This window comes from Callorhinchus milii, unplaced genomic scaffold (assembly GCF_018977255.1).
Source record: "Callorhinchus milii isolate IMCB2004 unplaced genomic scaffold, IMCB_Cmil_1.0 Scaffold4, whole genome shotgun sequence".
NCBI classification, from domain to species: domain Eukaryota; kingdom Metazoa; phylum Chordata; class Chondrichthyes; order Chimaeriformes; family Callorhinchidae; genus Callorhinchus; species Callorhinchus milii.
In genome coordinates this window covers 32,168,552-32,185,911 of record NW_024704745.1, presented here as the reverse complement: position 1 = coordinate 32,185,911, position 17,360 = coordinate 32,168,552, and the positions used below count along the sequence as shown (strand labels likewise).

General features: G+C 39.4%; 1 protein-coding gene across 1 annotated transcript in view; it reads left to right on the top strand.

Moving 5' to 3' along the window:
- dachd (dachshund d) overlaps positions 1-17,360 on the top strand; it is a 315,047-nt gene that overhangs the window by 284,148 nt on the left and 13,539 nt on the right. The window contains exons 7-10 of the mRNA XM_007890728.2: positions 9,304-9,449; positions 10,899-11,046; positions 11,215-11,358; positions 11,631-11,699. Of these exons, the coding sequence (XP_007888919.2) occupies positions 9,304-9,449; positions 10,899-11,046; positions 11,215-11,358; positions 11,631-11,699 (507 nt within the window). The remainder of the gene's footprint in view (positions 1-9,303; positions 9,450-10,898; positions 11,047-11,214; positions 11,359-11,630; positions 11,700-17,360) is intronic.

Here is a 17,360-nt window from a genome sequence, read left to right as displayed (position 1 = left end):
GCTGCTGCTGCCAGCGCCTGAGGTGCGGAGGAGCTAGCGCGAGCCAATCAGGAGGGCCTTGGTCTTGCTGACGTTGAATTGGAGAAAGTTGTCCCTCGTCCATGACTTTATGTCGGACAGGCAGTCGGTCTGGACCTCAGTAGCCCTGGAGTTGAGGGTGGAGGCAGAGAGGTAGAGTTGGGTGTTGTCCGCATACATTTGGAAATTTACCCCATGTCTGCGGATAATGTCACCAAAGGGGAGCATGTAGAGGGTGAAGAAGAGGGGACCGAGGAAGGGGCCCTGAGGAACACCGCACGAGACAGTGTGGGGCCTGGAGGAGAAGCTGTTTGCTGCGACGACGTGGAGGTGGTGTGAAAGGTAAGACCTGAACCAGTCAAGGACAGAAGCTTGAAGGTTGAGGTGGGCGGAAAGGCGGTGGAGGAGGATTGAGGGGTCCACGGTGTCAAAGGCGGCGGAGAGGTCAAGGAGGACGAGGAGGCAGAGGGAGCCCTGGTCACACATGGTCAGGATGTCGTTTGTGACCTTGACCAGAGCAGTTTCTGTGCTGTGGGCAGCACGGAAATCCGATTGGAGGATTTCATGGAGGGAGTGAGAGGAGAGGAAAGAGCAAAGTTGGGAGGCACCGTCTCTCTCAAGGACCTTGGATAGGAAGGGAAGATTTGAGATGGGCCGGTAGCTGGATAGCTGTGGCGAGTCGAGGGAAGGTTTCTTCAAGGTGGGGGTGATAGTGGCTGTTGTGAGGGTGAAAGGAACAGTGCCAGATGACATGAGAGGTTAATGATGTCAGCGAGTAGTGGGGCAAGGAGGGATGCGTCGAGGGAGCAGGTGATTAACAGTGTTAGCACAACTCTCACAGTGCATTCTATTGACAATGTGGAGCCCTTTATCTGAGTGGTTAGAGCACTCGACTCACAAGCGAGATGACCTGGGTTTGATTCCCGGGCAGGGCAAAACGTTGGGCAAGTTTCCTTACTCCATATGCCTCTGTTCAGCACTTTGGGACGTCTTCCCGACATGAAAGGCGCTCTATAAATGTAATTTTTGTTGTTGTTGTTTACCTAGAAGTGAGCAGGAACCTGGTTGTTAGTCAATTGGTGAATCGCTTTTCCGGGGGTAATAATCCCTTCAAATAATAATAATAATAATAATAATAGGAATTTAGTCACTCAATCCATGACTGTTTGTGGGACACTGCTGTACGTAATTGGCTGCCCCGTTTGGCCCACAAAATATACAGTCAATTCACTTTACCGTATATTCTGTGAAGCGCTTTGAGGCGTCTCTAAGACTGATAAGGCGCTATATAAAATGCAAGGATTATTATTAATGTTTGTTCGTTGACATGAGCTGTAAATTATGTTTGTCATTTGACAAGTCCTGTGGAACTGGTTTAGTTACAGGTTGAAATGGGATCTTGCTTTGAAAAAATAACTTTCATTCCTATCTTTTTTTAAACCTTGTGTTTGATACAGCACCTTATCGCATTGAAATGTCTCAAAGGGCTTCACAGACATTTCTGTAAAGTGTAGTGACATTTCTACAAAGTTTAGAATTTGTAGACCATAATTGTAGTCAATTTGCATACAGCGGTGTCCCACATGAAGTGAATGACCAGTTGTTTTTTGATTTGGAGGAATGTTGACCAAAATTCCCTCTCTTTTCAAATATTGTTGTGGGATCATTTTTAAAAAAATAAAATCACTCATAATACAAAATATGCAATATAAATAATAGATCTTTATACATGCAAGAAACTAATAATAATCCTTGCATTTGATATAGTGCCTATGATATATCATGTCATTGAGATGTCTTAAACCGCTTCACAGAATATACTGTAAAGTGAATTGATTGTGTATTTTGTGGGCGAAACAGAAAGAACTTATATAGAAATAGTCAACTGTTTCACTGATAAACTATTTATATAGATAATGCTATAGGATCTTTAACATCCCACTGAGCAACGGACTCTTTTGGATGTTAAAGATCCTGTAGCATTGGTTTAATATCTCATCTGAAGCACGGTACCTCTGACCATGCAACGCTCCCCCAGCACTGCATTGAAGTGTCTGTGTAGTGCCTGAATGTACTGTTAAATCACCATCAACAGCTTGCTGTGTTTGAAATGCTACAGATGTAGTCTTTGAAGATCTGAAGAAACCACAATGAAATTCAGAATTCACTTTTCTTAAACTCTTGAGGGTAATTTTAGTACAGGCTGTTTTGGTGCCAGAATCAGAATTTTAAACAAATTAAATTGATGTCCAGTTGATTTCACAAATATTCCAGATGTAAGCGGGTGGGTTAAATCCCGGGGTGTAGATGCTTGGCAGGAGAGTGACCAAACCTGCCGTCTGCTTTGGAGAAACACACCTGGTGCATTTTTACCACGTTCTGTGTATTACAGGTTGCCTTCAGGAGAGAGCAGCAGGAGTGGATTGAGTTTGATTAGATAATGCATTCCACCACTCCAGTTATTAAGCCTCACTGGGACTGAACCTGCGGGGGCTGCAGAAATGATCACAGGGGATTTTGATTTAGGTATAGAAGATGCAAACCATCATCTAAGATAGATGGCACCATAAACCAGCTACATTTGAAAGCATGAGGCAAGTGTGCCCCTTTAAATAAGCCTTGATGATTTTGTAGGATTTTCTCATTCAATGCTGAATCTTATTTGAAAAATAAGAGATGGAGAGTCTGGTGAGTGAAAACAACTTTACATGGTGAGCAGTGTAAAAGCAGATAAAAGATATGTTGCATTTATTCACAAACGTTAACAATCCGGTAACAAAATAATGGAGAGGTGCTGCACAACTACATATGGATAGCGACTCATTATACATCAGCAGTTGGCATCTTAGAGCATTCCAGAACAAAGATGCTACAGAATTTGAGACAGAGAGATATTTACACCGCTTCATGATGGTTTACTGCATGTTCATAGTGACAGATTTTTCATTGTCATTTGCCAAAGTTTATACATTGAGTCATTCTTTTTTGACTGCCCCTTTTAACAGTAAATCTCAGAATGAGAGTGGAGACAATTAATCCGCAGGTTATTTATCAATGCCAAGAACTGTCAGGGGCCCCTGTTGTAACCGGAGGAAAAGCAATTTCACGTTATGGCATTTCATTCTGAATACATTGTATTTACAGCTCTGAATTTTTTTTCTTTGCGGCCTATTATCAGGTGAAAGAGTTTCAGCTGAAATGTTGTTTGTGACACAGGTGACCTGTTAGGATTTGATAAATATTTACTGCAGAGTACCAGGGGTTGTCACATCTGTTGTTGGCAGAAGCAGTGGAAAAAAATAACCTGGAAATGAGGCATTTGATTTTCTGGGTCCTCCACTCGAGCATCTGTTGCCATAATTAAGTGGCGCTCAATAATTGCAAACTGATGGTCAAATAAACATTCACACAACTCATTGCATTGCCAGCATACAATTTACTGCAATGAGGGAAACAAATACACTTACTTTAGCCTTAACAAAAGGAGACTCTTGTTATTATTTTTTGAACACAGCTGCCTGCATTTAATAATTAACTTTCCTAAGAGATTGAACTGTTTGTATAATTAATTGCTAACTTATAAATTGTAGCAGAATTCGCACCTACAAAATGGACAGGCTGTCAATTTAGCACAGCTCAGTTTCATTTTAAACCAGGGCTCAAACAGTAACCTGGTTCATTCTTTGGTTTTACCTTCTGTGAAATACATGTGAAGAGTGGTGGGGGAGGACAGAGGGTGCTTGTTTAAAAGCATTTGACATTCAGAGTGCATTTCTTCATTGGTGTAAATAAGATGCATGTTTCCACTTTATTTTTCTTAAGATCTATGGAGTCTTCAGAAAAGACAGGATACTTATTCATTAACCGTGTAGACTGTTCGTGCAGCACACACACACACAAAACCCTTTCTGTGTAAATGATTGCTGTTAGTATTCTGTGCTGTCTATGCACGCAAGATGGATGAGAATGGAAAAATAATTATAATGTAAGTACTCATTATTATGCACTGCTGGTCATACAACAAAATGATTCATTTAAAAAAAACAATTGTCAGGTAAATAAAATACCTTTTGGGAGTGCTTGATGTGTTTGAAACAGAGGCTAAACAGCAATTTTGCACTGGTGCTGTGCAAACACAGTATGCAACTACTTGCACCAATTTGGAGATGGCAAACTCTCACATCTTTCAAAATGGTTCTGAAGGCCCTTGACTTCATCAGTCTATTAAAATTATGAAAAAATAATTGTTTGGAAATATATATTTATACATATATATATAAAGATATAAATTGACAAAAAGCTAGTCATCAACAAATATTGTGCAAGCCTAGGAGGCTTTAAAGCCCTAATGATACAAATTGGAGAGATTGTGCTTACAAGCAGGACAACAATGAAACCTTATAGGAACAGACTGAGTTGTTTGAATGTGATTATAAGCACACTCCTGGGGTAAGTATTGCACTGCCGTAAAATGTGCTTTTTGATGTAAAGTGTATCTCATCGGAGAACCACATGTATGTCAGACCGAGTTATAAAACTCCGGCTCCCATTGATCTCCCTTCTGAGCTAGCAGCTTCCAGTTTACACTGTGAGGCCCTTTTTATGAAGTTAAGGGACCAGTCACGCTACCTCTTTATAAGAAAAAATAATCCTTGCACTTGATCCAGTGTACCTTTCACATTAGGGGGACGTCTCAGAGCGGTTCACAGGATGTACTGTTAAGTGTAGTGACTGTATTTTGGAGGCAAACACTAAAAGATACATTTCTGGGCAGCAAAGGAGTCCTGCTTAATAAGTAGGAGAATACTTAATACAAAGTGTAATTTCAAAATGGCATTGCAATCATAAAGGGTATTCCAATCAAGTTATTGGCTGTTTTAATGATCTCAGTGGCTCATTGTTTTCTTTTGACTCTTAAGAGGATGTGTTCTCACCCATTAAATCCCATATTAGTCTATGACTGATATTCTCGCACTGGTAACTTAAATGTTTGTAGTGTATGTACAGATGCTGGGATTATCTCCAATGTTTTCCTTCAATCTGCTGTGGAAATACACAGAATAAATAGTATAAACTAATTAACGTGGCACCAGCTGTTACCACCGTTTGGCAGACATCAGTAAATGGGGAGCTGTAGTGTTTCCTGTATAATTTGGTTTGCATTGCAACTTAAATGTAATAGTTGAGGCTTTAGAATGTAATTTAAGAATCAATTGTCTCTGTGCAGACTGTTACCTTACGGACCTTTCTGTGATCAGTGAGTATTGCTGGCACAGCAGATGGCAGATGGACGGACTACTGTGCATAGGGTCGGGTTATGATGCTATTGCTGAGTGTTACAGGAGGAATAGATTCAAAAAGAAATGTTTGACCTCTGAAATTTGGCAGTTTTTAATTCTGAACTCCTCTGACATTTTGCTCAGGGGCTAAAACATGCTATTTGTATTTCTCCATGTCACGGTTTAACCTCTTTGCCTCTCATGGATTTATCTAGCACTTTCTGACAAGGGGACTGGAGTGTTTATATCTGGGCATCCAATGTGCAAATGCTTCTTTTTCACTTGTTTTTGTTATTTCACACTTTAATCTGACATAGAGCTATTTAGCACTGATTAAGGGTGATTAAGCAAATGCTGTCTAAAGTTGCTCTGCTTAGTAGCAATTTAAATATCAAGCACTGAATTTCAGAACCAATAGTGCTAATTTATGGAATTTCTTAAAAGGGATGCCTTGCATTAAAATTCCTGACCACCCACGGGAACTCAGCTCCAGAAGTAGGTTGCGTTGGAGCTGGGTTCACATGAGTCGGCAGATGAGCTTTCAGCCATTCTGCCCCCGCTCTCTGGAAATCCAACCTTAAAGTCCTTTCAAATTGCCCCCTCCCTCCTCTTTGTCTTTGTTACAGCTTGCCTTGACTTATGCCTGAAAACAGTTGATAATTAAAGACTAGTTTAGACTGTACTTTTTCATGATATGATCATGCTCACCAATGATAATCATCACATCATGTACGGAAGACAGCAGTGCATAGGAAGTAAGCAGGTCAGCTGCTTGTATCCGCTGCAAAAGGGGTCCAGAATAAAACTTTGTTGTAACCAAATTTTTGATGTAGCAGGGCTGCACTGCACTGCATTCCCAGCCCATTAATGACATTTCACATGTCTCTTTTCTGATACATGACATCTAATCTAAAAATAAAAAAGTATGCATAAATTATAACACATTCATTAGATCGAATAGTTTAAATTAATTACATTTATTCAGGAATGTTCATCACTGTTTTTTAAAGAGAGCTAAAGTGTTCATTGTGAAATGGAAATTGCTTGTGGATTCTACGCCATTTGTTGCTTCCGATCAGTGCACAATAAAAGAGCCCAGCTTGTTTTTCTAATATTGTTTATATATTTACATATTCAGACTGATGTATACATTTTGAGATTAAATATTGCAGAAAAGTAAATAATAATAAAAGATATTCCTGGCTTAAAGTTTCTAGTTGCAGTTGTTTGTGCCAACAAATAAAACTTTGTTTTGATTTCATTTGGAAAGTTTCAAAATAAAAAAAATAGAACATGGACGGAATTATTGTTTTTGAAGCAAACAAAAAAAGCTGCGTCAACTCAATGTCCGGATAATTTGGTGTTTCAGAACAGATTTTTACTGTCTTAATCAGTTTGGGAAGACAGGTTCAGTCCTTGAACATGAGACTTACTGTCTGTGGAAGATAACATATTAATATAAGGTAAATGAGTGCTCGCTGAGCTGATTGTACCATATGGCCCTAGTGGAGGAAGCGGGGCCCTGGCCAGCTTTAGCTTGCCATATGGGTGGGTGAAAAAAAAGGTAGGGCTTGGACCAAACTAAGCTTACCATATGGGCTGGGTGGAGTAAGCTGGTACTAGTAGCTATAAACACATCTGCACGCTGGTGATTCTCAAACAGAATATACACAATCATATGAATAATACATTGAATGAGGAGTTTTTTTTAAAAAAAGCACAGAAAGGTTCTTCAAAGTAAAGTAGGTGAGTCAGATTCACTGCTCTTCCCCAGAAGTGATGATAGCCACATAAAAGATGAATAATCAAAGTTAGCTAGTCTGTTAAAGGGTAACATCAATCATTTATACGACTGACATTTTCACATTGCATTTAACTAATAGTGCACAAGAACACTGTAAAATAATATGCTCAAGATAGACAAAGACGTTTGTTTCATTAATTATTTTATGTAAGTATCAATAATATATTGTTATATTTGTACCAAAGTATAACTGAGTTTATATGTACCTATTCATGTCTTATTTATTATAAATGAATACAATGCTTATTCATCTTTTCCTCCATGTTCAATTGATTTATAACCCTGTTGAAGAGATAAAACTTACACGGTGTGGTTCTTTTGTTTAAAAGTATTTTTCAATTCTGCAATATGAAATAAATTGCATTCAAACCGATGTCACTAAGTGCTTTGTGAGTCTGTTAGTCTAAAGACAGAAGACTTACTGAGTTTGAAGCATGTTTACAGTGTGTGAAGAACAAACTTAGAAGGCTATATATCTTCAGAGGCTGAGAGGCAGGATAAAAGTAATCATAAACCTACTTGAAGCGAACAGCATTTCCCTTTCAGCACAATATTATTGTTTTTTCTGCTTTTGATTTCCTGTTTAATAGTTCTTGGCATAAATTGTCAGGGTTGAAGAAGTGAAGTTTGTTGGTTCAACTGAACTAAATGTTCACCAGTTTTACATATTGTATAACAGATGCTTCCCATAGAAATCCACATCTTTGTGGCAAATTTTGTGGTATTTCTTAACAGTTTTTTATTAATAAATAATAATCGGATTCTATTAAACTACAGGTGTATTGAGAAAGGGCAAGTAAATTGGACTGAAAGGGCCAGCACAGACATGATGGGCCGAATGGCTGCCTTCTGGCACTATGGTTCTATCCTTGCTTTTGATGTAGTGCCTTGTCACATTATCAAAACCTCTCAAAGCCATTCACAGAATTTTACTGTGAAATGTAGTGATTGTGTATTTGTAGGCGAATGCAGTGGCCAATTTGTGCATAAGGATGGGAGATAAATACCTGAGTGAGGATTCCTTCCAATAACTGGAGCCATGTTACACATGCCACTCTTACTTGAGGAAATCCAGTTCTAAATAGAGATTAAATTGGAACAGCATTCCTGCGAGTCAGCAGCATGGAATTTCAGCTTTCTTAATTAAAAAATCTGCTAAGAAATACAACAAAATCGATCTCCATATTTCATAGTAGCTGGGTCCAAAGAGTCGCGACTGATGATTTATTTTAATGAAGATCGAACTCTATTTCCTGAGAGGCTGTAACACATTATCATCTATGCTTCCATCAACAACAAAGTCAGAACACAACAAGTGGCTGAATTTGTTGCATTGCCCTTTTAGGCAGAACAGAACACTCCAGCAGTACTCAGTAGAAAAATAATCCAGTGAGGGAAATAAGAATTGAATTTTCATGTCAGTTAAATTTGGTATCTCAACTCAATGCAGCTGTGGACTGGTGACCAGCTTGTTGCAGAAATTACCAGCCAAAAGCACCCCACTTCATTAGCAGTATTCTTTACTTAAAATATTTCATCATGATTTCATAAATTAAAGTTATTATAGTTGACTTCTCATCTGTGCTCAGTCAGATCAGCTTAGCTTTAGAAGGTTGCCCGACAACTGTCTCGTGACATAGACCGAGTTGGGTAAAATATCCCCTCTTCCCCTCCTTTTCCTTCCTCTCCCCCTCCCCAACACATCCACACGCACACACACACACACACACACACACACACACAATAATATAGCTCTGTCTAAAAAATGACTGCTTGCATGCATTGGGGCTGACAAAGCATGGAATCAAGTTGCTGAATAATCTGCACAGTTTGTTTGCGGCAAATTTTAGTCATTAGGATTTCTTTATGCTGTCAAGACATATTTGAATTAATTATTCTCTGGTTAGTAAATAAATGTGAATGCCAAAAAGAAATTGTTTGAGAAAACATCAGCCATAGTTAAATGGGGGAGAATAATGAATTATTTTGATGTTGCTGATTAGATCTGGGACAATGTGAAAATAACTTAAAGAATCATTTTTTATTTTGTTTTTGGTACAAGAACCATCGAAGAGAGGTTTTTGTCTTCAAACCCAAACAGGAATCTTGAACAGTCTTGAAGCCACTGACGATATTGTAAATATAGTGCTGAATAAAAAGGAAAAAGCATTTGATACCCTGGCCTATTTTTGTCATCCACAGATGATATTCCAATCTCAACTCCGACTGCAAGAGACAGCTTTGAGAAGCTATCCCTGGCAGGACAGCAGTTACCGCCAGGTTTCCCAACTCCTCTCCTCTTCCCTGATGGACTTTCCTCCATAGAAACTCTTCTGACAAATATTCAGGTGAGTCCCGAAACAGCCGACAGGTTGCAGATATATTCTTGTATAGTCATTGATGTGGAGTCCATTACAAAACGGTACATGGATATAGATTGGCAGTGCATGGCCAGCATATAATTCCAATGGGAAGGACGATTAAATTGGAACTAGAAAAGACAAATTATAGCCTATCTGGCCCTGGTTCAAAAAATTATGAATTCTATCTTTCTCACTTGTCAAATTAGACTAGATTATATTTCTTTTGGATGAACTACAGCAACAACAAAATTGCATTTGTAAAGCGCCTTTCACATCAGGAGGACGTCCCAAGGTGCTGGACAATCAGTGTTTCTGACCCGAGCTGGGGGTCGGGATCAGGGAAGGTGGAGGGCAGGATGGGAAGGAGGGTGACAGAGGCACAGTCGGAGAGGAGGGTCTTGAGATGGGGCATGAAGGAGGCAAGGGAGAGGACGAAGCGGAGGGACTGCGAGATGGAGTTCCAAAGGGTGGGGGCAGAGTGTCTGAAGGCTCACCTGCCAATGGTGGGATGGGCAAGGTGGGTGATGCTGAGCAGCCACAGCCCGCTGAGCGGAGGGAGCGGACAGGTCACAGAGGTAGGGGGAGCAAGGCCATGCAGGGCTTTGAAAGTGAGGACCAGGAGACTGGTGCGGGAGAGGACACAGGCTGCAGTAAAGAATGCATGTATGAGGGTCTCGGCGGCATGTGGTGTGAGACAGTGGCGAAGCTGGGGTGATGTTGCATAGGTAGGGAAAGGCGGAGCGAGTCATGGCATGGAATTGGGATATAAAGGACAGCTGAGGGTCGAACAGGATGCCGAGGTTCTGTATTGGCTCTGTGAGATGTTGAGGGCATCCATGGAGGGAGATGCTGTCAGCGTCTGAGGTATGGAGACGCTGACGGGAGCCAAGCAGGAGGGCCTCGGTCTTGTTGCCATTCAACTGCAGGAAGTTAACACTGTGAGGTAGGAAGGAAGATGTAATAAAAGAACAAAAATTCTTGGTTGTTGTATTTCATCGATGATGGATAATTTTGAAATCCATTTGTTGTGGAATGATATAACCAGTTTCCCACTTTAAATCCGAACTTGAGATATGTAAATCAAGTAGGCATCAATTCCCAGTGTTTTTCTGACACTGAAAAAAACAGGTGGGACTCTTATTACACAAAGTGTAGTAATTCTTAATTTTTATTCAAATTTCTATTGAAATTAAAGCTGCAAAAGTGATGCTGGAATTGAAAATTGAAAGCTACCTTTATGCAGTGGACACAAATCCACATGGAAACGTATTAAAAATGCTAGAACTTATTTCTCTTGCTGCAAGCAGCTGTCAGTGAATAGAGACCCTCATCTTGTCTGCTTTTGGTGCCTTGAACCTTGGTTTCCAGCCCAGACAGCTGGAATGATTTGCTGAAGCTGTTTTCTGATAAAGCTGGTGTGTTTGGTGTGAACAGGGGCTGCTGAAGGTTGCCATTGACAATGCCAGAGCCCAGGAGAAGCAGGTGCAACTCGAGAAGACAGAGTTAAAGTTGGAATTATTCAGGGAGCGGGAGCTGAGGGAAAGCTTGGAGAAGCAGTTGGCTGTGGAGCAAAAAAACAGAGGTAAGTGATTACAAGACAGAAGCCTCACAGTGGCCATACATCTGCTTCTGACACAGAGAAAAGCAATAAAACTCAAAACAGTGTAGTGGCAATTCTTGTGGTCTCCTGCTAAAATTACACTAACAGGCTAGACAGCACAGCCTAACCTGCCACTCTATCACTCTTCAGCAATAATTCAGAAACGGTTAAAGAAGGAGAAGAAGGCAAAAAGGAAATTGCAGGAAGCACTTGAATTTGAGACCAAGCGGCGAGAACAAGCAGAGCAGACATTGAAACAGGCTGCCTCTACGGACAACCTCCGGGTGCTGAACGGTAAGTACCCACAAATGACCTGCGACTGAGTCTAATGAAATCATGTGGGCTCTCACAGTTGGCAGGGTGCCACAAATACTGCTACTGCAGCAGTCTATTTACTTTGTATTCAAATTGTTAAACTGGCTGATTAAAATGCCGATAGCATGGCATAATTCACTGGTAAAAAGCCTGACCTTGTCAAAATGTAAAACAGAATTAAAACATATTTTGCATAACAAATCGCACATTTGAGAAATGCAATCAATACTCCAATCTCTCCCCATTGTTAGATTCTGTGACCCAAGAGGTGGAAGCTGACCGTAGTGCTGGACGAACAGATGCTGAAAGGACAATACAAGGTACTTGACAGCAATGGCTATAAATCTATTTGCTGCGATATACATTTTGCTTAGCTTCAGTTTGTTATTCAAGCATGCAGCCTTCCAGCTGGGCCACATCAAAACAGGATTAGGCAAGGTTTAGGCAAGGCTGATGTTATCTGCACGTTTACACAATGTATACGCATTGATTCAGAGTCTAATTTCCAATCTAAACCAATTTCAACTCTTTGATTTTGATTGCATACTTGGAAATATTTAATTACTTTTATTCAATATAAAAAGCAATTTGTTTGGGCATATCAGGTCCTACAGAGAGTGCAATGGGGGTAAATTTCAGTACAGCACATCTAACAAGACATAGAGGGGTCAAATTGCCCCAAAAGTGATGTTTTAAAATTGCTTGATACTTCTTACATTAGGGAGTTTGCTCTTTATCATAACAGGCAGCTGGTGTTAAACCTCACCAGTGCCGAAGCAGATGCACTGGAAGTGAACCATATTGCGTTGTGTGTTGCTCGTGAATTCAACAGAACTTTGGAAAATTATATCTTTGTAGAAAATGTGAACAAATAGAACAAAGAAAAGACTAGGGACAATGGTAAGGTATCAAAACTATTTGTGTTAAAATAAAATGTATTTATATCCCCAGCAATGTGATGCTATAAGTTAACCATGCTGTGTGTTCCTACCTCCAAACTGCTGATTTCTCAGTGCATCTGATAACTGTGTGAGAGGGAAAGAGAGTGGGAGCTAGATGGTTTGTCTCCACAGTCTAGGGGTAGGAGGAAGAGGTGCAGGTGCATGGGCTTGCTCCCTCACACCTCTGCTCACTCCAGGAACATGTTGCTGCTGCATCTCGAGATACCGCCTTCAGAAGGAACTCAGTCTTGAATGACTTCTGCTCACAGGTCCAACTCCTCCCACTAACATGTATGCACTTGTATTTCCCATTTAGTTTAGACCCTGCCAGAGACTAACATTGCATACGTTAAATATTCTGGCACAAAAAATTATATGGGATCACTGTCCACACATCTTTCCTCAAGTACAGTCAGTTTTCTGGAATACTACCCCATTGTAATGTGTGAGATAAATAAACAAATTGGGTTTATTTGTTTTGTAATAAGTCGTTGTGAGGCAACAGCTTTGAAGTTCCCCAGGTTATAACTGCTTTATTTTATTCCAGCGACTAGTTCTTTGAAGATGTCACGGCAATGTTTTATTGTTTTATTCACTGTTTTTGCTGACCCCAGTCTGGGAACTTACTGATAAATTTCCTAAACTCTTTGTACTCCTTGAAAACAAAAATATCAGTGTAAAATGGCACCTTGCTTTTCCCTAGCTGCAAGAAGTTGTCGAATTTGTTGACCAAACTGATCAAAGTATTCTGTAGCGGAGCATCAGTTATTACTAATAATCCTTGCATTTGATATTGCGCTTTTTATGTTTGGTGGATGGATCAAAGAGCATCAGAGGATTTATTGTAAAGTGTAGTGGACTATATATTTTGTAGGCAAAAATGGCAGACAGTTTTACACACAGCAAAGTACCACAAATAGCCATGAACCAATTTTATCTGGTAGATATTGTAGCCTGGACAATGGGAGAAATTCCCTTCTCTTTTAGATTAGGGAATTTTTAACCTCCACCTGAACAATCAGACAGAATCTTGGCTTAACATCTCATCCAAAGTATTCAGCGCTGCACTGGAATGTCTGCCTGGGCTGAGAGTTGAAAGTTCCTTCCATGGGACTTGAACCCATAACCTTCTGACTCAGAGGTGAGAATGCTATCAACTGAATCAGGCTGACACACGACATTTCTCCTGTTTCCGTGGTGTCAAGAGCCTCTGAACAAATCAGTGGCCTTTTGACTACATGTAAATGGGCCTGGATAATGATTTTTCATATTTATTGACTAGATTTAATCTCGTCATTATCGACTGCATGTAAATGGGGTCAATGAGCAGTTAGCAACCATTTATGGAAGCTAATTGGCAGTCATTCATCAATTTCATAATTTCCACATAATTCCTATCCCCCATTCCCCAAGCTGTTTTTTTTGCTCCAAAGATCTGATTTTCTTTAAAAATATGTCCCTGCTTTATAGAATGTAGCACTGTATTTAAACTTTGTCCTCTCATGTCTTCTGTAAAAATTACTCTTTTAAGATATATTAATTCACACACACATATATATTGTGCATACACAATATATATATATATATTTCAAACATATGCATGCTTGAGTACATACTTGAGTACAATAAATTGTTTAGAAAGGTGCTTTAATGTGAGATATATATCGAGTCTGAAATGACGATAAAAGGCATTAACTTGACCTTACCCCATTCATGTGACAATATATTTATCTTAAAGTTTCAAAAAAAAACTCCATTGATCTGTGAATGTTGCTGTTGGGTAGCCCTGCCCTTGCTTTGCATTTCAAAAGTAAACATCTTATTGTCAGGATTTCACATTTTAACCACTTCAGTTCAAAGAGAAATCACCAGCCAGGAGTATTTTGTGCCTTTACTTTTTTTTAATTTCATTCCCAGGATAACATTATCACAAATGGATTCCTTTAATGTCATTTCAGTCTACTTATTCTGACACCTTTGATCCATTTTTTAGCAATCATTCATTTTCATGGAAAAAAATCCACATATTATAATGTCACCTTTCAAGAGAAGGTGAGATCTGTATGGTAATGAGCTGTAACTGATGCCACTAGGACAAGAAAGAAAAGTGCAGGTGCAAAGTGTTTTATATACCACCCTCGGGGTATCTATAAATCAAAGCTGAGGTAGAAATGCATTGTTGTAAGCTGACAATGGTGTCACTTTTTATTACCAGTGCATCCACACTGACTGATCTAAAGCAGCAGTTCAGCTAAACTAGTTCTTTTTTCTCGTTTTTCAATTAGTGAAGTGTTAGAAGGGCTGAAGTGTTGCTCTGCACATTTAGTTCAAGTAATTTGTGCACAGTCATGCACAAAGATTTAAATCAGGATACATTCTCCTCTTCATGTTCTGTTACATTCTCCTCTCAATGTTCTGTTGCAATCTCCTCTCCATTTTTTGTTACAGTAAATGAGAAAATGGCTGTATCATTCCATAACAGGAAGGGATGTAATAATTGATAACCAACAGGACAGTAGAAGGAGATGTGCAATCTTGGCGTTTGCTTTGATCCTCAACTCTACTTCATTCCTCATATCTGTTTCATTTCACTTTTGCCGCATTGCCCACATCTGTCTCTGTCTCCCACAAAATGTCGTTGAAACGTTCGCACCTTTGTCACAATGTTGTTTTTGGCAGCAAATACAGTATAACAGGGTTTCAAATCAAGAAGACCTCAGAGAGCAGATGAGCTGTCTACTCTCTCAGTCAAGTGTGATGTGAGAGACATTTAAAAATGGATTAACTTTGTTTTATTTTGTTGGCTTGGTTTTCCCCTTCCCTCTCACCTCCAACATCAGTGAACAAAAGCCAACTTGCTTGAAGGCATTTATTGATATGACCATTTTAATCCCAACTGTAATCTAACTTCATCAAATTATTTTTGTAACTTCAGCAAATGCACTGCACTAATTTTTATTTCCTACAAAATACAGTTACAGTAAATCCTGCCAAGCTTTTTGAGAGGTCCTTCCGTTGTGAAAGGAACTGTATCAAATGTAAGAATTGCGATTATTATTATTGATATGAAGTGAACCACATTCCAACTGTAACATCATTGAAAAAAATGAGCATTCACTTCATAGCTATTTGTGGGACATGGCTGTGCCATGTGGCTGCCGTGTTCACCACAAAACACACATTACATTCTGTATACCAAATGTAAAGATTGTAATTATTATTATGGAGAATAAATCCGGGAGAAAGTGCGAAAATGCTTATTTTAACTTGTAATTTTTCTTTGCATCTAATTTTCATTCGTTCATATAGTGGGAAATTTGTGGTACGCAATGTAACAAAGTTCAACATTTTGGGTTGTTTTTGTCCAGTACTTAATGACTGGTTTGGTCTTAATGTTCTCTGTGTCTGGGTACTTAGTCCAAGTCGCCATTCTTCATATCTGAGTATCAACTGTGAGGGGCAGTGGACTTTTCAGCTTTGTAACCCATCCCAGTTGAGCCCATTCCTGTCCAATTACAGACTTTCCAGTAAGGATCACTGGATAATGATCAGGAACAAGAATCCCAGGCTTCATTGTTGAATCCATTTGCATGTGGTGTGGGCTCAGTTAACTTAGCATAGACTTGTTTTAATTTGTTGTGTACCTGACACACGCGGAAACCCATTGCCATGCTTAAGAGTATCCAAACAAGCTTGAGCATTCCACATACATAAGCCACCTACACATGGAAATTTGCCTGTGACTGGAATGGGAAATGTCCAAAGGTCAGATGATGGTTTAATTTCACATTTGGTAGTAGCTCATTAACTGAGCAAACGGGAGAGCTTTGGATTGTGATTTGAATGCAGCAACAGGTCAAAATGTTCCTGACGTGACTTTTAGTGCTGCAGGTAGGTTCCAAAAAATCATTCGAGCTCTGAGGTTAGATGGTTATCAGGCTTTGACATTATGCAACTACTTTAGATTTGTTTGGACATTCAGCCGTTAATGAAGGTTGTATCAGCTTGTTTGCCTGTGTGCAGATTTGGATAAACAGTAATTTATTTCAGGTCCCAATTATTTGCACGCAAGAGGATTTCATTATCTGTGTATTTAATTATAGAATAACTAAATATAAACAAGCAGGTTAAAGTCTAAGGCTTGGATCCCTTCTCAGAACTGCTTTCTGTTCTGATGTACATAATTTTCTTGCTCTGAGTTCTGAGAATATGTTCCTGACAGCTCTTTAGCTGATCCATCTGGTAAAGATGGTGCCATCCTTCTTTCCATGTCCTTAAAAAGAAAAACAATATTTGAGCAGATTTGTGCAAAAGACCACTGGAAAATCTCCAGCTTTGGGAGCCACCTTTAACATCTGACTTAGGTAGGAGATTTGATTCCGAACTGGGAATGGAGTAAATAAATTCACAGCGTTTCCAGAAAGAAATTTGTTTGAAATACATAAATGACATACAACAGCAACTTTGCATTTATATAGCGTCCTTCACAAGGGGCAGTGTCTTGGAGCACTTAATAATGGCTGAACCTGACACTGAGCCTGGGAGCTCGCTTTGGTGGACACTGATAATGCAGAAAACCAGACAGAATACATGTCAATCTGAAAATGTGAGGGTTTTTTTGAAAGAGGAGGAACTGTAGATAAACCTACTCAGAATCTTACAGAAGCTTGCATAAATCTGGGAGAAAATGCAGAAATTCTTAGTTAGCTTGTAATTTTTCTTTACATCTAATTTCCATTCATTCATTCATATGGTGAAAAATTTGTGGTACACAATGTTACAAAGTTCAACACTTTGGGCTGTTTTTGTCCAGCAGTTAATGACTGGTTTGGTCTTAATATTCTCCTGTGTCTGGGTACTTTGTCCAAGTTGCCATTCTTCATATCTGAATATCATTTCTAGAACCATATACAACAGAGTTTGTCCTAATGGATTTTATTCCCCTCTTTTGTTTCTCTTGACAGGATAATTTCTTACTTTTGTAGTTGATTTAAGATTACACTGTACACAGTTAATGTATGCACTGAAGGTTTTCTTGTC